Source organism: Furipterus horrens, unplaced genomic scaffold, assembly GCF_987537825.1.
Source record: "Furipterus horrens unplaced genomic scaffold, mFurHor1.1.pri manual_scaffold_1, whole genome shotgun sequence".
Classification (NCBI taxonomy): domain Eukaryota; kingdom Metazoa; phylum Chordata; class Mammalia; order Chiroptera; family Furipteridae; genus Furipterus; species Furipterus horrens.
In genome coordinates this window covers 214,737,750-214,757,888 of record NW_028327171.1, presented here as the reverse complement: position 1 = coordinate 214,757,888, position 20,139 = coordinate 214,737,750, and the positions used below count along the sequence as shown (strand labels likewise).

The window sequence follows — 20,139 nt, the reverse complement described above, 5'->3', positions numbered from 1 at the left end:
AGGGGAAGCCGAAACCACCTGAAAGCAAGGAAAACGGTGAGGAGGACTTACCGAAACGCAATTCCTGCGATGAAGTAGAAGAGGCCCAGTGTGTCCATAACGTTCCACAGATTGGTGAAATAATCGACCCCGTTCATGTACCACTGCCAGGCAGGGAGGGAGGGAGAGAGGCCATGAGCCGCTTGGAAACATCAGCTGCTTCCAGATCTGTTCGTGTTCACACATGTTTATTCCGATCCTTTGGGGGCCAAGCTGTACCGACGGAGGCCTGACACACGGCTCGTGCTCTTCGGGGCTGGGGGGCGGGGGGCGGGGAGGGAGCTGCATGCTGGCTGTGCTGTTACACATGTGTTCCTGACAAAGTCAGTGGAAGAAACCTGTGTATCCTCACTACTGACCCCGCAGAGAGGAAGGGCAACCATTGGGGACAGACGGTGGGCCCCCCGGCTCAGCCTCTGCCCACGAGCCTCCCAGAAGGTGGCCTGCGTGACGAGAGAACCCCTAAGCACATCAATTCTGGGGCTCGGCGGCGCCGCTGCAGTGAGAACACTTTTTAAGAAATGAACAGAGGTCTCTTTTCTGCATGCTATGCCAGATACGGGCTATTTTCATAAAGTACCAGGACCCCGTTTTATCCTGTCTTTTAGGATGCGGGGATTCAAAGAGCCTCCGGGTCGCACAGTGCTCTCCATAAAGAGATGATAGAACCCATTTTAAATGAACATTCACCGTCTGTTTAGTGGACCCAAGAGTTATTTAATGACTATTTCTGAGCTTACTGACTGCCTTGGTCAAATATTCCTGTTTAGCATATCGACGTGTGCTCCCCGGTCTGGGGAGCTGGGGATGATATGCTAAAGAGCATATTTTTGACACTCAGACAGAATCTGAAACACTAACATCCTGCCTGGTTTGGGTTTTTCTAACCGGTGTGAATGAGGTTCATGAAGACTGCACCAGGCCCGCAGAGCTGAATGGCAGAGAGACCCAATCAAATCGGGGATTCCCAGGGCGGGAGTCTGCAGACACGAAGAGAAACAGCGACCCCGAGTGTCGGGTTCCTTGCATGACAAGGCTGTGTTCTGCAAACTCACTCATAGGCCACAGAACCAGAGGTGTCCGCAAAGCGCAAGGCCCACAGCAGCCCACGCTCCTAACCACGCCCACGCTCCTAACCACGCCCACACCCTCGCTCCTAACCACGCCCATGCTCCTAACCACACCCTTCCCTCAATCCGTGACTCTGCTGAATCCAAACCCGCCCATTCAAAAGTAACTCCTAAAAAGAGAAGAGAAGCAGCACGTGGACAAAGCTTTACACCCCCCACATCAAACATCACCCATTCTGAAGGCAGACAAAAGAGCTGGTGCTTCTCCCAGGGCACCTGTCCTGCGCTTCCTTCCTGCAGGACCCAAATAAGTGACTGAGTAGTTAAATGTGCGTCCCAGGGTGTATGGAGATGTGTGTGGCTTACAGATGAATTTTACGGTTGCCAGTCCCCTGGGCCACCCTCCCAGTAAATGTAAGACTCGCTCCTCTGGAGTCGTCCTCCTCTCCCTGCCAGCTCCCAGGGAGGACCCTGCTCATCATCTCTGATTGGTAGAAAGCTCCCGAAGGACAGAGGTATTTGTGGCCCCACTGCTAAATCCCCAGGGTCTAGAACAGTGCCTGGCACATGGTTGGTGCTCAATAATATTTGTTGGCAGAGAATGCAGGTATGAGATGGGTCTCCGGGCACCTTCCACCCGGGCCAAGCTCTGCCCTCCAAAGCAGCCCAGGAAAAGTCCCCTCTCTGGACCTCGGGGCTTCTTCGGATGCCTGGAGGAAGCAAGAAATGTTGGGACTTTCTCAGCAGCATCTGTGCCTTCATGCCACGGGGGAGGCAGGCTCAGGAACGGAACAGGCCCCAGAGGCGGGTGTCCTTATGACCAGAGGCAGTGTGGACGCAGACACGCACATGGGGAGAATGCCGTGTGGGCGTGAGGACAGGGTGCCCGTGACACCTGGTCAGGTCAAGGAATCGCCAAGGTCGCCAGCACTTCTCCAGGGTCTCGCTCACTGCCGTCGGCAGGAGCCAGCCCTACCGACGGCGTGACCTGGAGCTGCAGGCTTCCGGAAATAAGACAATGAACTTCTGTCGGTGAAGCCACCTCGCTGGTGGTGCTTTGTCACAGTGGTCTGAGCAGACTGTAAAGAAGGGACAGGCTGGACTGAGCTGTGACCTCACTAGTCAGTGCATGGGGCTCTAACAAGGCTAATCTGAAGCCGTAGGAATCAAAATCTGCTCGTCAGCAGGACCCTGTCCAGGGGGCGGGCGGGGACTTGCTGCTAAACAAAATCTTGCGACTCCTGCCACATTCAACTCTGGCGTATGCCATTCACCTTATTCTTCCTCCACCTCCACCCTGTCTCGGTCCCCCACCTGCACGTCCCACTTACCAGGTGAGGGGAGCCAGGTCTCCTCCCACCCCGACACTGATGACAGACATCACTCACTGACCGAGACCCTCTCCTGCTGAGAACAGATAGAGCCTCAGAGTCTTTCTCCGCCCAGAGAAATGAGACCCACAAAAAGCCCACTCTGTTAGAGTGGATGTGGTCATTGGAACCAGAGTAAGATTCCTCTTCTTGGCAGTGATGCCGTGGGGTCGAGAACAGCGCTATTCGTCCCTCCACACCCTGCGGCCTTGGGCACAGTGGCTCGTGAACTGTGAGCACCGAGGCCATACGTGTCGCACAGATATGACGTTGGGCTCAGGCTCAGAAGGGACGAGAGAGGCGACAGTACCAGCAGTTTTCCTAATTTGTGAAGTGCTGAGTCAGAAAGGAGTTTCTGGGGCCACTTTTCCTAATGGTTTAGGGACAGCGCCGTCCTTCACCATCAATATTTACTTAGTCAACAATTAGGATCTGAGCACCTGCTACATGGTGGCGAGAGAAGGCCAAAAAAAAAAAAAAAAAAATGCAGATCTCAAGAAACTGCAGGAAAGCACCATAAATAATTCACACACACACGCACTGAAATCCACAGGGACCGGTACGACCTTCCAACACTGTCGCTCCCACACGCGGGGCGTTCAGATGCGCTGAGCTGGAAAGCCCTCCCACCGCCCGCCACTCATCCTGCTGCCTCCTGCGGGCGTACAGTCCAAGGTCAACGTGCTCTTTGCACCGGCTCCCAATGCTGAGGAGCTGTCTTCCTCAAGGAACACAAGTTAGAGACCAGGGGATGCACCTGTCGCTCAGAGAGCCCACTGGAGCGCCCAGTGCTGCAAAGCGGATGGGCTACCAGCTGACGAGAACATGGATCTGGAGAAAATCATGACCTTGGAACTGTGGAAGCAGCTCTGCTCCTCGTGGTGTGAGGAGGACGCTGCCCACCGAGGCAGGGAGGGCACCCCAGTCCTACCTGTCTCACTTCGTCACAGAACAGGACGAAGACCAGCGCGTAGAGGACCAGCTCGGGCGGCCGCGGCACCGGGTGGAAGTCCATGAGCAGCACGTAGGCGAAGAGCAGCAGGAAGGCGATGTAGAAGACCACGTTCCAGGAGAAGACCACGAAGGGGGAGGTGAAGAAGGCCACATAGTGCCACAGCAGCGTCCGGGGCCTGTCCCCCAGCTTCTTCCTGGATGGGGCAGGATTTCACCACTGTGCTGGCCAACACCATGGCACAGGCTACAGCCCTCCCTCTGCCTGCAGACAGACACAGCCCCACAGCTGGGGCGGGGAGTCCAGCTGTGTTCTGAGATGGACTGGCCAAAAGCCGGCCCTTGGTGTGTGGCGGTTAGCAAATCCAAATTCTGCCCCTGAGTGTGAAGACACGGCCCCACCTCTGCCTGCCTGCGATCAAACCCAGGGAAAGCCGGGGACAATCCCAGACCTAATTGTAGGTGGCAGAGCAGACGTCATGAGTTCCAGGCCTTAGTCTTTTACACAGGAGTACACATGCACACACCTACACACACACATGCACACATGATTATGTCTTTGGTTCATACCTAAAGGACACAAAGCCACAGCCCACCAAGGGTATAACAAACAGACACAGGATAATCTTCCAGTTCTTGGTGTCACGGGAAATCTCCCCGTACCATTGCTTGGAAAGGAAGTTCTGCAGGGGACAAAGACAAAGGACATGAATTCTTATTCAGGCAACGAGGTGCAGGATGTCCACAACCTTTCCTCCCAATCCTTGCACTTCCCCCCAAATGAACAAGGTTCTTCTCTGTTTGTATTAGTTACCTGGATTCTAAGGGGCTACAGCAAACAGTTTAAAATTCTGTCTGATTTTCAGTCCTTCCCTTCCTCGGGAAGGTGAGATTCCTGTCCTGGCTGTTCTCACTGAATCCAGCTTAGCTGCCGTCACAAATGATTTCTCCGTAAACACTGTGCTAATTATTGGCCACACGGTATAATGTATAAAACAGACGATGGCCATGGAATCGAATCCCAGTTCTGCTCCTTCCTAACAGGGCAACCCAGAGAATGTTCCAGAACCTCTCGGAGCTCCTGATTCCTGTTCAGTACACTGCGATGATGTTCACCTCGAAGCACACCGTGAAGGTGAAATGTGAGCCTGGGTGGGGCACAGACGCGTGGTGGCCCGTCCACCTCGTCCCTGACCCGCGTTCCCACCCGGGCCCCTCCAGCTGGGATTTGGGGGGGACCGTCTCCCCTCAGCAACCCGAGGCACCAGGACAAACGGACAGTAATTTAACTCAGTGCAGAAAAGCTCTCCCCTGGCTTTCTCGGTTCCCCACTAGTTTCTCTACGGCCATCCCTAATGGCAGGGATACTATGTTGACAGCAACACCTGACAGACAGGGCTGGCACCTCCCACGCGTCACCTCAGGGAGCCCTCAGCGCGTCCCTTCCTGTCCCCCCTGCCGGTGCCCATTCCACAGGTGAGGAGCCGAAGCCCGTCACCGCACACCTGACCCGGGGTCAGGGGCTGGAGACCCAGCCCAGTTACAAAGCACTGCTTGCTTTGCGGACACTCACAGGACACGCACTCCTGTGTCACCTCCCAGAGCCTGCGTGTCGCTGCCCCCGAACACCCCACCTTCTCCTGCTGGGCGAGCTCCGTTGTTACCGTCGCGGTCTCTAATGTCACTAGCAGCTTCTGGTGTCAGGGGTAAAGGGCCCACGTTGGGAGGCGACCGCACGCTGCCTACCTGGACCCCGGGCTGCGCGATGAAATGCTGGTCCGTGGCCTCCACCGCCAGCTCCAGGCAGTTGCTCCCGCCCCAGGCCTCACAGGACCGGACCAGCAGCTGCTCCGCCAGGTCCTCGTCGTTGCTATAGCACTCGGTGAACAGCTCTGCCGTCGCGGGGGGCACCAGAGACAGAGGGGAGCTGGGGCGGGGCCGGCCAGCCCCGCCCAGCCCCGCCCCCAGACACGCCCCCAGCCACTCCCAGCCACGCCCCTGTCCACTCCCAGCCACGCCCCCATCCACTCCAAGACACGCCCCAGACACGCCCCCACCCACTCCCAGCCCCGCCCCAACCCGCGCCCGGCCCACGCCCGGCCACGCCCCCGGCCACTCCCAGCCACGCCCCCATCCACTCCAAGACACGCCCCAGACACGCCCCGACTTCAACAGAAAGCACAGAAAGGGCGGGCACCACGTAATTCTTCACTGAACAAGGGACTTCCATCTCAGGCGCCATCTCACGTGCCATCCCGAGCGCCGCGCCCCCAGCAGCGGGAGGCACGTGGAACTGGCCGCGCTGAGCCCCAGGAGCCCCCACTTCAGAGCTCAGCCCCTGGGAAGGGGACCCAGGCCCTCTGCCTCCTTCCCATTCCCGTTCCGTGCTTTCTTGGTGAGGCTTCTCTGCAGACAAGGCGCAGGGCCCAAAGGCCATGCAGCTCTCAAACGACACCGCCCTGACGCGCGAAGGCAGTGCCTGGGTTTCGAGGCCTCGCGACAAACGGAGTGGAGGCCAGCTCCTCAGAGGAGGTTTTGTAAATTATCAGAAGCCATTGTCTCATCGAGGTCGGTCAGAAATTAACATGAGTTAATATCTTAGGTCACCGGACACCTTTTTTCTTTCAACCCAGGCACTTTTTTCATTAGCTTCAACAGCAGACGGACATGGATGTGTTTTGCAACACGCCACATTGCAAACTTAAAACTCCCAGCTGAAAATGAAACCAGCTGAGCAGGCCAGAAACTCCCCCTGGTCGGGAGGCTGCTGATCGGGGTTTCTCCCCTTCCCACATCGTCCGGGCCTCTCAGCAAAGGTCACTGACAAGCTTTGTTCCAGGACATTGACTAGCAAACAGAGGACAGCCAGTCCAAGAGAGCGATGCTTGGAGCCACCCCTCCCCCTTCCATTCTGGACACGGCATCACCTCGTCCTGGAGGGGAGCATGGGCGGGTCCCCTGCAGCCCCAGTAGAAGCTCCGAGCCCCCTAACTTTGAGGAGCTGGAGGGCAGGCAACAGCAGCCCTTATTCACATCACTGAAGGGGAACCAAGGCATGAGGAACTGACCCGAGATGCCTCTCTTGCTGCTGCCTTTGCCACAAGTGATAAACCAGGTCTCTGGGGCGCTATCACCACAGATATTTTCATACATATCTATGAAGCTGGCAAGCTAACGTGATGACTCGTGAGTCAGGTGAAACCTCAGACCTGTCACAGTTCCTTAACAGCAGACAAAACAACACACCTGCCCCTGCCTGGGGTGCTGAGTGACTCAGCCCTGGGCCGGGAAATGAGAGAGGGCAGGGAGGGCGCAAGATTTCCCACTTTCACTCTTGGAAAAGCCTGTAAGCACCAGTATCAAGGGACCTGTGGCTCCTGCCACGACAGAGGTACCCCTAACCGCATGGTCTGCAGCCCACGAGTCAGATCGAGGCATGTGGACACGCCACTGACCTCTGCCACCTGGCACGGGAGTGCCACAGATGCACGTGGGGCCTCCGGCAGGCCTGCGCCTGAGTGACATCCGCCCGGGAGGCTTACCCACTGCGCGGGTCTCGTACTCATTGGCCAGCTCCTCGGACTCCCCGGCAGCGTTGATGTCATTCTTCACCTTGGCCAGGGTCTTCAGAAGCTTGCTGGCTCCCAGGGCCGCCAGAGTGCAGCCCCTGGTCTTTCAGAGCAACGGGGAGAACGTCAGGGTTAAGTCGTGATTCTCTGAATTGCAACACGAACGAACGCGTGGCGAAGGCAGAAACGGCAAAACCTACTCCGTTCGTCATGATTCAACGCAAAACGGGCCATGTGTACAGAACAGACTTGAATGTGATATTAGCAGATCAAAGGAGAGCAGCCTGTGAACGCCTCCAGAAACGGCAGCAAGGCCGTGGCAATGGGCGTCCTGATGACCCGCCACCCACTGTAACAGTTCCCAGAGGGGCGCGGATTGGGCCACGGGAAACCTGAACCTGACGTGCAGTTAGTGAGGCTGTGTGTGGACTCGACATCCGACGCCTGGTTTGATGCTGTAAAAGTGGGGGGCAGCTTCTTTCCAACCCCCATAAACCATTTACAAAACAGCGCTTTGTGCTAAACCACAAAGAAAAATCTCAGGAAGTTTCCCAAAGCAGACTGTGTCCGGGCCCCACTTCCTGTCCATTATGCAATAAAGCTAGATATATTGTTTTTTGTTTTGTTTTTTTATACATTTTCATTATAGAATTTTTCTTTAATAAGTTATTTGTTTGTTTGTTGTTTATTTTTAGAGAGAGAGGAAAGGAGAAAGAGAGGGAGAGAAACACCACTGTATGGTTGTCTCTCACTTGCTCCCCCAACTAGGGACCTGACGTGCAATCAAGTCATGTGTCCTGGCCAGGGAATCGAACCAGCGACACTTGGCTCGCAGGCCAACGCTCAATCCACTGAGCCACAGCAGCCAGGTAGATATATTGTTTTTTTAAATTAAACTTAGCACCTCACGCACTTGGACAACAAGCACAAACCCACACATACCTGAGCAGGTGCCTTGGCTCTTCCAGGGACCTCCCCTCCCAAGCCCACCTCCGTCCACACGTATTCACCTGACAGCAGACATCCCAGTCCACTGAGGATGTTTGGGATTGGGCATGAGCGTCTGGAGAAGGTCAGAACAACCACAGCCAAGTGCACACACTACTGGCGTGGGCTTGCACACTTACCTGCTCCCAAATGACTTTGGAGAGTTCCTTCTTGTTCTGCAGAACGGCCCAGATGAAGAGCGCTTGCAGGGGGTGCCGAGTAATAGGGGACACGTCCTGGGAGGGTAAGAGCGTGTGGTCAGCAAGTGCAAAGAGGGCGTCACCTGAGCTGCAAAAGTCTCAGGATGAAAACAAAGCCAGGATGCCCCGGGAGACAGCCCCCTGTGTGGAGGCTCCGGAACTCGGTGGAAATAGCTCGGTGACATGAGTCTCAGCTCCACAGCTCACCGGGTGGTATAATTTGACACAACATCTTTCATCGATCACAAAAGACAATGTACAGCTGGACAGAGAGGTATAACGGGGAAACTGTGCTGAGAACAGTTTAAAAACAGAATGGCTCCCGACAGCTGAGGAGAAAGCAACTCCATCAGGTAAATCAATTCTCATCGAGAACAATCGTTCAGACTAAATCCGAACTTTGCTATAGTTGAAGTTCAATGACCACAACATAGAGCTATGGCTCATCTCTTTGGAGTTTCGATCCCTAATATATTAATTAGACTCCCAGCTCCTACTCAGCATCCCATATCTTCTCCCAGTGGAACTTTCCAGATAGAAACAACTAAACGCCTGTTTTTCTATATCTAGGTCCTTGCAAGCTCCAGATTGGTTCAGGCATAGCTATGGATACTGCAGAAGGTTTTAACATAAATAGTGTCGAAGAGAAGCTTTCTAAACACTCCCAATTCTTTCAAGCACCGAGTCATTTTGATTTTTGCAAGATATACCCACATATTAAAAATCCTAGAGACACAGGAGATAATGACCTAGTTTCCCAAGAAGCAATCCTGAGACAAGTAGTTTAGAGAGGGGATCCCAGAAAAAGCAATAAGAGACAGAGGAAATGAAATCTGAAAAGAAAGAACCCATTGAGGTGCATTGTCAACAAGCCGTCAGGGTTGTTAGCTAGACATCAGCCCCACTGGGCCATCCTAGGAATCCACACAGAACACACGCCTCAGAATTATCTGTGCACGTGGGGAGGGGGCGCTGGGCTGAGAGCAGCAAAACATCAGCAAAGAGTTGCAGGTGCCTGCGGCTGGGACCTGGGCCTGCGTGTACTTAAGACAAGAAGGCAGAGAGCAAGGGGGCGGGGCACTCACAGCATCCTCTCCCGGGGAACCTGGCTTATCCCTTTGGGAATACCCGCTGCCCCTTTTGTCCACAAAAGCAAACTTGGAAGGTCTTCGGTCCTTTACGTGGGCAACAGGGAACAATTTTAGGCAGGTCACGTCCGAAAGGCTAAGACCTGAGCAGGCAGCCTGGTCCCCAACAGATGCCTTCCGAAAGAGCGTGCGCCACACCGAGCTTTGCAATTAAGGAAAACGGCAGCAAGCCCTTTGAAATGGGGCGCAGAGCATAAAGCAGACATGGGAAAACTCGTCAGAGACTCATCTCAAGTCAAGGCAGCAGAAAGAATAAGAAGCCAACGTGTTCGCTACCTTATGGCAATGGGGTAGGGAGTGGGGGAGGCGCGGGTGGAGAAAACCTTTAGAAAGGAGACTCCGCAGCAGACAGGACCCCCAGGACATACGTGAAGTTCTAGGTCGGCCTCGTCCCGGCTGTTCCTGTCTTCCTTCCGCAGGCCTCTCCGGAAGTTGGCCACCAGTTTCCAGACGAACGTGAGAAGAGCGTCATTGTAGGAATTCTTGGCGATCTGCAGGTTCCGGTAGACGAGGGAGCTGAAGTGATTGGAGAAGAGCTCAGTGAGGACGTCGCTGGTGAGAAACTTGCGCAGGTTCAATCCGTTCTCCAGAAACAGGCGGACGAACTTGGGTCTGTCCTTGATGAGCGCCATGAACATGACCTCTTGGAGGTCGGCGGACTGAGGGGAAAGAGCAGAGAGAGGACTCACGCAGGGCTCTTTCTCAGCCACATTGGACTGGGCTGGCCAAAAGGTCCGCATGGTTTTTTTCATAAAATAAAAGATACATTTTTTTCATTTTCACCAATAACTTCATTGCTTTGGATATTTTGAGTAGGCTGGCAAAAACAAACAAACTTTATGGCCAACCCAATATTTCCAGCCACAAAGTGAAGAGTATCTTCAACTTCTCTTGAGCTCCATTTTATTTGAGAATAAAATGTATCTTTTCAATTGTAATACAACATTGGATTACAGTTCAAACATCTAGACAGGAGACGTGGTCCAGTAGGATCTTTGGCATCAGCCAGATGTGGGCCTGGACGTGGCTGGGGACAACGGCCTCCCCACAGGGATGGCACTGGGCAAGGGCTTACCCCGGCGCCTGGCACGGAGGACACGCCCGGCGAGGGGCCGGGGAACGTACCACTCACACCATTTCTCTGAAGTGGGCAGTGGACGATGGTGAGCCACCCACAACCAGCCCCTCGCTCTGGGCCGTGGGATCGTCTGTGGCCCCTCAAGCCACACGCCTCCAAGCTCACATCCAATCGTGTTTCACAATGGATCACTGAAACACTTGGACCGTTACACCCGCTTATTATTTATCTTTATCTCCGCTTTCTGGGCTCCTGATGAAACCTCTCCCATATTAAGAATCTGAATAAAGCAGAAGTACGGTCTACCCCAGACAGAACCCCAGGGTCCCGGACCACACAGCTCTCAGATAGGTTCCATTTGTGCCCCATAGTACTCCTGACAATTCGATTCAGTGGCCAACATTAAAAACGAGAAGGTTCATAAAAATCCACATTTCCAGCATTACAATCCAGAAGCTCGGACAACATGGAAAGCCATCAGCTGGGGCCGAAAGGCAGCTGCCTCTGGAGCCCAAGTCCCCCATCCCTAAGGACCCCCCCATCCTCACTGCCATCCGTCCGCCCACGCTGCTCATGAGACTCGTCTGACCCTGGTCCAGGTGAGCACCTCCTGCCATGGCAGCCTCAGCCGTTCCTGTGTCCACCTAGCGCTGGACTTGTAGGGACCACCCACTGCCTGGAGAGGAGATCATCACGACCCGAGGGGTCCCCACAGGGCGGCTCCAGGTGGGACAGGGAGGGGATGAGGTGGCTGTCCTGAGGGGGGCAGCTGCCTTGCTCCTCCTCCTCAGGGCAGGTATTCCTTGTGCCCAGTGTTTCGTATTTTCTTCTAAATCCATCCGCCCTTCTACTGGTCACACACTTGACAGCATAGGGTGGGGGTGCTTGACGTCCATCAGCATCACCTGGAGGGCTCACTAGATTCAGGGTGCCGGAGCCAACCTCGGAGTCTGCCCTTTACACGCCTGAGGCAGAGTCGGATCATCTGTGCTGCTAACAGGCTCCCGGGCCGCGCCTGAGCTGCCATGGATCCAGGGACCACAGCTGAGAGGCATTGGCACACGGGAAAGAGGAAGGCTTCGTAGTCAGATACTCCTCTGTTGGCAAACTTTGCTGCCACCGTTACCCGGATGCTTGGCCAGATCAAGGTTGTCTCTCAGCCCCAGTTGGCTCCTCTGTAAAACAGGTGCTCGCGGGGACGAAATGAGATAACCCGAGTCAAGATGTGTCCAGACCCTCAAGTTCAGAGCAGGCCCTCAAAAAGCCCTCAGTGCCTCCCTGTCCTGGGGCCCCTGGGGACCCCTGGCTCATTAACCAGCCAAGTGACTCAATTGTCACTCTGGGTCAGTGCGAGGGGCCAGGAAATTGACCCAACAAAACCGCTTCATGCAGTGAGAAAGGTCACCCCAATATTACCATTGTTCCAACGATTTTTATGTGTTTTTAATAAAATGTATTTCGTTCTAAGGGCAGATAGCTGAATTTTTAATAAGGATGGTATTTAACTGCTGACTCACAAAAGTCTCTAAAGCTTGAGCAGTCAGACCAGCACGAGCAGGCCCTCGTCCACCACCAGACGAGGACGTGGAGGCACGGAGAGGGTGAGGCCCTTGCAGAAGGTAAGTCACGCCGGCGGGCAGGCTCCAGAGCCCATCCATTCGCTTAACCTCTGTGCCCTTGGCCCTTCCCTGTCTGAGGCTGAGTTAATAAAATTAAATGTACCGTTCAATACGTGCCTGAGCCTATGTTTATGCGCACCACCTGGCCTTACTTAAATAGACCACTTCACACACAGGGATCCATTTACAAATCAGTTAACAACATATAATTCTACTTTCCCTCAACTAACGAAAGCTTTGCAATGTGTCACGGGGCTCATTCAATGCAAAGACCAAACACAATGCTTGCTACAAGAATAAATAATTTAAAAATCCACGAGCCGTTACTTCATTTGCATTCTATTATTAAAACTGATCACATGTTAATATAAATCAAGTCTTCGTCATGGATGAGGCCACAGGAGGCTTAAGTGTTTCCTGAGCCTGGCTGTGCAGGATGACAGCTTTGAAATACACACGCCTGCAAACCTCTGCATACATGTATAAAATGCAGTACATTCTAGCTGCTCATTAACGACCCAACTTTAATTCAGGAGAGCTGAAAACAAAGACATGCACAGCCTCGCAGGTCCAAGAGGGACAGTCTGCAATAGTCGCTAGGAAACAGCCCCCGAGGCTGATGATCCATCAGCCACCCACAAAAGGACGCTGCTGGAGAGTGCAGTCTCTAACGGGGATCAAACTGAAGGTGAGAGGAAACAGTGCTCCGTTGGAAAACATGGTTTCTATCGGGTATGAAGCTTGCGCTTTGGCTAGGAGTCCCCGTCTTGTAACGCTAAGACCCTCACTACGTGCCTTGCAGCAAGTCGAGGTCCTTTCCCCAGCGCAGATCCCTGCTGGCAAGCCTCTTACCGCAACGCAGCGAGGTAGACACGGCAGGGCGCAAACCTAGTGCCGCTGTCTTCACTGTTGGTTAGGCCACTCCGGTGCCCGTGTCAACCACCCAGCATGTGTTCCCCCCCCTCTGCCCACCCGCTCCCCAGAGCTCTGCCCACCTGCTCCCAGGAGCTCCGCTTCCCACCCGCAAAGACGGAAGCAGCCCCCACATTGTGGCTGAGGGTTACCAACGGGGACCAAGAGGTTCTTCTGCGTTAGGATCTCCGCACAGCAAACCTACTAAGGCAGCATTGTTACCCTGAACTACAGAAGAGGAAGGGGAGGCGGGGCGGCACGGACGGACCAGCACAGACCGGCCCTTTCCGAGATTCAGTCCCGGGGAGCCGTGAAAAGCAGCCCCGACCTGACCTGGATGGGCCAGGAGAGCTGCGTACTTGCCTCCCATCGGCGGTCGTTGGTGAAAATCTCCTCGCTGGCGAGGTCCAGCTGGTTCCACTCCAGCAGAAGCTTCAGCTGCCCGTTCCAGTTATCCTTGTCCTGCTCGTTGGTGCTGAAGGCTGGAAGGGGGCGGGGCAGGAAAGGACCGACTCACCAAAGAGGGTCAGCGCCATCCCCTACGGCCCGTTAACAGAGCCACTTCACACAGGGGGTCCTGGGCATGCTCTGCTAGAAGCAGGCACTCAGAGGTGTCACTTGGCTTTATTTTCACTCATTCTCATCGACAGTCTCTGTGTCCCCAAACATATAATGTGGCTCAATTCAGAAGATAATGGCACCGTTCCACTTCATAGGCTAACCATGTAACAATGGCACGTTGATACTTTTTCTAGATTCAGATTCCGTAAAGGTTATATTTCCAGAACCACAGCTGTCTTATACTACATCTAAGTCTATGAAATAATGACTCATATTACAACCACATGCTGTTTGTCTTCAGAGCTAATGTATTCGGATCTATTTCTCTGCAGATATAATCCCACTGTAATAAATATCCTTACAACCAAATTTCTGGCGAGCACAATAAGAATGATTCTAATAAATAGCAAACGTTTTCATGGCACTTCCAATGCGCCCTGCCCTGCTCTGCGCACCTTACATCTATAATCAGGCAGCTCAGCTCTCGGCGGTCTGTGCCCAGGTTCTAGTCCCTGCAGGTTCCAGCCACCTGGTGGAGTTCTAAGACGCCAAAGACCCCAGCTGAGCGTCACACCTACGCTTCAGGAGATGTGTAAACCCTGAACCTGATGCAGAATCGATGGTGTGTGTGACGGGTGTGTGCACTTCCATGTGGAACCCTAGGACAGAAGCCTCTGGCTTTATCACATTCTAGGGGACACAGAAAAAAAATGCCAAGCCGATGGTAGAGGCAGGTCTTTGAAGAGGACTGTGGTCAGGTTTGACCAGTACTTTCATGACATAAAAACGTTTGTTCTATTAAAAACATATCACCAAGGAGCTTTAACTCAGCCAGTCAACAGCAGTTATTCTGGCTTCCGAGCTTATAGTAATCAAAATTAAGTGCAAGATTGCATTCCAATAAAGCCACTTAAAAAGTAAATGCACGTCACGGAAAGCCACGCAAAGCTGCCTCTCCCAGGGCAGCTGCTTTTACTCACCTTTGTACAAAGCGTAGGAAATGGCACTGCTCACAATTTCGTCCCCAGCTTCTTCCATTTTAATGACGGTTAACAGGTGAGAACTTTCGAGAATTTCTTTGAGCTGGCAACATTTAAAGAACAGAGTTGTCAGCCCACTGGTTTTTGATGTCGGGAGCATCGGGTTCATTCTTTTGGTGAGAAATCTTTTATTCCACTTTTTTTAAAACACCATCTACAGGGAAGCTCCAGACCTCCTTCCCTCACCCACAGAGTCTAATTTCTAAATTGGAGTAAGAAGTCTGTGACCACCATGAGAATCACGGCTGTACAAGGGCACACGTATCAGAAAGCCGAGGGACCCACCGGCCATGGGGGGGGGGGGGGTTGTGTGTGTGCGTGCGTGACCAAGCCTGGCACATGGTGCTCAGGTGTTGAATGCGTGAATAAATAAGGAAAGGACAACAGGAAACCACAGAGATCGTGTAATACGGGCTTTGACTCCAGGAAGGCAAGGTTCTTGTGAACAAGGGCCAAGAGGCGTCGGTGCTTGGACAGAGAGAGAAGGGATTTGCTCTATCGTCCTTGGTGATTTTTCTGTAATGCTGAATTGTCAAACTTTTTTTTAAACCAAAGAACTGGAGGACAGGCAGAGTCCCCCCTAAGTCCAAGGTCCCGGGCGCTGACGAGCTTGGCAGGAACGTGGCGAGGAAGCGCTGCTTCCGGAGGAGAAAGCGAGTCTGGATTCAGCTTCTGAGTTGGAGGCGGGGGAGGAGGGGTTCCTGGCACCATTTGGGAACGAGGGCCTGGAGTGACGGGGCGCAGGCTGGGCGGAGGAGGGCAGTCTCGGGTCAGTGGGAAGGACCCCTGGATTTGGACTTCAGGAGGTGACCTTTGAGGCTGCGGCTTCCTGGTGCTGGACGGGGACGTTCAGAAGACGTGGCATCCAGGGGCGACAGGAAATAAAGGAACGCTGCAGGGAAACACACGCCGTGGGGGGTCTGACGGAGGGCGTGGTGGGGCGGCGCGCGCAGGGAAAGCCTCTGTTCCGGCAGAAGGAACGACACAGGGTGAGGGGTCCAGGCCCCAGGATTCTGGGGTACACGTGGGAGAGGGCAGCACAGAGGGGCTCACACATCTTTTCCTTAGAAGTGAAAAGGAAGAAGGAGAGGAGCATATGGGCACAGAGCAAACCCAGGGGACCCAGAGACAGCCCCGAGGCGGGGGGCGGGGGGCACCTCCCCTCCCCCACGCACTCTTGCCTCCTCCAATCCTGTCCCCCCCCCCCCCCCGCGTCCCCTGCAATGGCTCTGAGCTTTCCTGAAACAGTGACTCCCTGTTTCACCTGAACAAGACCCAGCCCCCGAAACAGCGTTCACTGAGCTCCCCTCTGACCCCTAATGAATGCGCCAGCTTCCACCCACGGCTTCTACCCTGGACGCGATCTTACAGCCCCTCCGGGAGGCCTGAAAGGCTTAAACCCTTGGGAATCCACGCGGCCCACCCTCAGAATGCCCATTCAGTTTGAAATTGTACAATGGCCCCGCTGTGATCACTCAACCAAGCTTTCCGATGTCTGTTTTCTCTCTGAGCCCAAGGCCCTTTCTGCTGTGGGGGTACCCTCTGCTCTCCGAAATGCCTGTCCCAGCACCCGGGATAGCATGTGCTCGGTAAAGACCAATTCAATAAAGCAACGAGTTTGAAATGAAGCAATGGCTGACAGCTAGGCTGGCTAATGGACGAGGAGATGAAGAAGGGTCAAGTTCTTAAGAAGTGGGGGGTAGGTGAAAGGGGAGTAAGTCTTACTGATAGGCATGGAGGGCGTGGTTCCCGGGAAATTCGGGGTCCCCTGGAGAGATGGAGGAACTGTGAATTCAGGTTTCGGAGCTGGTTGTACACACAATTACTGACGGCACCCACAATTAGCTGGGAAGGTTGCTTCATTAATATCTGACTGAATGTATACATTCGTTAGTTAATAATTCCACTCCTGAGCATGTTCTTTTGGGAAATCTGCACCAGCTGCAAAAGCCCACAGGAGTACATAATGAAGAGTCCAGGTAATTGTCATTGTTGACATATGGCTCCTGCCTGACAGGGGTACAATTATGATGTATTTAGCATAGCAGATGAATATGAATTAGAGATGAATCCCAGAAAGGATAACATAATCGCACAAAGTGAACAGTGCCTGAGTGTTAGCCCGAGTCCGGTGATTTATGCCTTGAGGAAGAAATCAAAGTCCTTCATTAAGGGTGTGGGGACCCTTTAGGCGGCACGGCCCTTGGGACATCCTGGTCTAGACCCTACAAGCCAGCCTGCGTGACGACGAGGAGGAAAGTCGCAGGGACGGACCCAGGGCCATCTTTGGTGGGCAATTTAAGAGTCGTCTGTGCCCTCCTCCGTGGGGATCCTGAAACTGACAACTGAGTTTCTTCCATCCATCACAGGAAATTATCTTGAACATGGCACTCAACACACAGTCTGACGTAGATATTTACTCTTTGGCACTGTTAGGTGGATGTGTTTGGCATGACTCCGACTGTTCAGGTCTGAATACGTGGAGAAGTGAACATGACTCTGTCTCCTCATCACACATTTCCACGCAGAGGGAGCTCCATCAGAACTAGGCCCCTGAATTCTCTCCACCCCTGCGCCTCCTGCCCAAGATGGGGGAGCGACATCACACCTCCGATGGGGGGCGGGGACTGGGCCTTGTCCGGCCCGCCCCCGCCTGCTTCTCTGTCAGGATCCTTTCCTTGCAGGGTGCTGGTGCTCCGGCTTCTGTCTGGGTGGAGTCATCATCAGCCTTGTTCTGGGGCTCAGCATAAAGAGGCATCATGGCCGCACCCCTGAGCCACATCGTTCATCTTTGCCTTCGTCATCAATGAAGCTGATGACAGTTTGATCTCTTTTCATCTGAGCCTTGTGTCTGTCTCCAGACGGGACTTGGCCAAAACACAAGAAAATCCCAGCTTTATCTTTTTGCAGGAAAATCTGCAAAATGCAGAATCACAAGTAGGAACATCAGCTCAACACTGACTCTCAGCTACAGAAGACGCATCCATGTTTCTAAGTCCTGAGCTTTAGACAACAAGGCTTATGTCAGAAAGGACATGCCTCCTGGTCCCACTACGCTCACCAGGGTCACCACTGACTGCTAGTTTCTGAAGCCAGACAAGGCCAGCGGGCCCCACGAGCTGCTAATTTACTACAAGTCCCTGGCAGCCTAGAAGGCTGGGTTGACTTTGCTCATGATTTACAAGGCTGCCAGAGCAAGATTATCTTCAGGAGTCCGAGATTTCAGTTTGCTAAACCTGATGTTTCGAGGCTCTTCCACAACCAGATACTGTTTGAAATGCCAATCTAATCCAAGGATATTTTCTTATTATTTATATTAAATCCAACCTTCGGCTCTTGGGATAAAACGAGCTCTCTGATTGATTAAAATAACTCTCGCTGTCATTTCCTTTATGGGAACATTTCCAAAGGCAGGCTCGGGATCCTACAAAGGCCACCTTCGAACGAGCTGACGTGAATGTACCCGCAGACGTCCGTGCGAGCAGCCGGGGAAATGAAAGCCGTTTCCAGTTGACAGCCGTCATAAAACCAAGAGGGAAGCAAGAAGAGCATAGCACTCTATTAAAATACTCCTATAGGCTGAGCAATAAGAAGCATAACAGATATTCCAACAAGGCCACATTTCTTACATGATCTAACGAGGAGGGTGAGAGAATCCTGAATAAATCGCGGCCAGTTAATTCAGAAAGACAATTATTCTGCAGTAACAGCTTCTCTGGGCCACGGGATCCAGGCTGACTCATTCTGGAATCTGCATTTCTAAAACACCCTTAACAGAGATCTCTTTCTTCCCCACCACAGCTCTGTACAAAACGCATCTGGCATTTGATATAGAGGCATAAAAGGATTCCCAGCTTTGCAAACAGACAGGCCCAAGGCTGAGCCCCGTATGCTACCCACTTGAGGTCAGGAACTTGGGGAGTCATTTCTCTTGGCGGAGCTTCTGTCTCCACCAAGAGACTGGTTTGGGGCGGAGCACAGTTTCCAAGTCACTGAGAGGGCATTAAACTCCCACGGCTGCCATCTGTCCTCCCTCCCCACAACCTTGGCTTCCCTGTTCTTAGCCCTCCGAAGTCTCCCCCACAACCCACCCATTTGATCCAGCTCTCGGTCTCCTCCTCCGGCAGCCGGGACACCGTGCGGGGCAAGAAGCGCACCAACTTCTCCTTGACGACGGAAGACGTGGGCGCGTCCTCCAGCTCCGCCAGGCTGGCGATCACATCGGCGATCTGCCCCGAGCCTTCCACCACCACGCAGGGGATTTTACTTTTGATGGAGGCGTTGATGGCCTGGGAGAGGGGAGACAGAGCCGCAGATGGAAGAGACACTTACGATGACCCAATCCCGGCTCAGGACCAAGGTTCTAAGTCAAGGTGGGTCACCAAATGCATGGACACATCCTCCCTGCACGTGTCCCTTTGGGGTTTCATTTTCCATCAGAAGCAAACCAAATGCCAGCCAGTGCTTTATGAATGAGTAATGGGAGCCGGGCGCGTTACATCCTGTGCTAACACCGATCCCATAACACGGAAAACTCAAGTTTTCCATAAGTAGCTGCTTGAAAATATCCCTAAGTACAAAGCCTATCATTACACCATGGATCTGAGTGACAGCTCTTAAGACAACATCCACCATTGTCACTGCTCACTTCTCTGACGAGGGTTAACAGTAGCCATAATCTTGGCTGTGAAAACACCTTCAAAGCAGCGGCCACATAGTTTGTATTATGTAGACTCATATTTCCCTTCTCGAATAATTTTCTTTGTCCCTTTAATTAAAAGAGAAAAGAAGTATCTTTGCTTCCTGGATACACACCTACCACACTTTTACGTCCTGTATAAAGGCCCCAGAGGCCGGCATAAGAGAATCAGGTATAAGAATCATAATCCCTTGGTGCCAAGACCAAGTGAATCAGGTACAGAGACACTGTGAAGCCCCTTCCTTTGGCCGAGACTCGACACTTGCCTTAGGGAAGACGTTGCCCGTGAAGTGTGTGGTCCCTTCATCAGAGCAAGCGGAGGGTTGACTCCCCGACCAGGCTAGGGTGCCACCCTCGCCCCACTACCTGAACTCAGGGTGGGTTGTCAGGGCTGTGCTGGGTGGGAATGGGGTGATGAAGAGGCCCTGAGAGGGGAGGGGACAGAGAGCTGAAGGGATGCTCCGCGGCCATTCTCCCTCCTCCCCTCCTCTCTCCTGTGCTCTGAGTCCTGGGCTGTGTACTGACTGAGCTGACATTTCTGGAAAAGGCTATAGAAATGCCGCACTCCAGGCCTGCAGCAGCTCTCTGGAAATCTGAACTCTAAATCTAAAACCTCAGAAAGCAACAATAAATGTAACCGTCTTAAGTGACTTTCTCTTCCTCTTGTATGCGGCCGCTGCTTCTTCAAGCATTCCTACACTGATGATTTCACATTGAAAAAAATCTCTATTTTAATTTAACAATGGTCTCATTAGTCCATCTCGTAACAGGTGCTCAATAAATACCTATACACGAATAAGTGAATGCAGGAATGAATGCATGAATGACTGAAAACCATCATTATTAGGAAAAGGAATAAACAAAGAGAAGTGCTAGATTATAAAATTCCAAATAAC

General features: G+C 53.1%; 1 protein-coding gene across 1 annotated transcript in view; it reads right to left on the bottom strand.

Annotated features, from left to right (window-relative positions):
* TRPM8 (transient receptor potential cation channel subfamily M member 8) overlaps nt 1-20,139 on the bottom strand; it is a 59,193-nt gene that overhangs the window by 24,334 nt on the left and 14,720 nt on the right. The window contains exons 8-17 of the mRNA XM_090269534.1: nt 18,636-18,833; nt 14,485-14,587; nt 13,307-13,425; nt 9,703-9,993; nt 8,127-8,222; nt 6,973-7,102; nt 5,177-5,322; nt 4,001-4,113; nt 3,411-3,627; nt 52-143 (exon numbers count right to left, since the gene is read on the bottom strand). Coding sequence (XP_090125660.1) covers nt 52-143; nt 3,411-3,627; nt 4,001-4,113; nt 5,177-5,322; nt 6,973-7,102; nt 8,127-8,222; nt 9,703-9,993; nt 13,307-13,425; nt 14,485-14,587; nt 18,636-18,833 — 1,505 coding nt within the window. The remainder of the gene's footprint in view (nt 1-51; nt 144-3,410; nt 3,628-4,000; nt 4,114-5,176; nt 5,323-6,972; nt 7,103-8,126; nt 8,223-9,702; nt 9,994-13,306; nt 13,426-14,484; nt 14,588-18,635; nt 18,834-20,139) is intronic.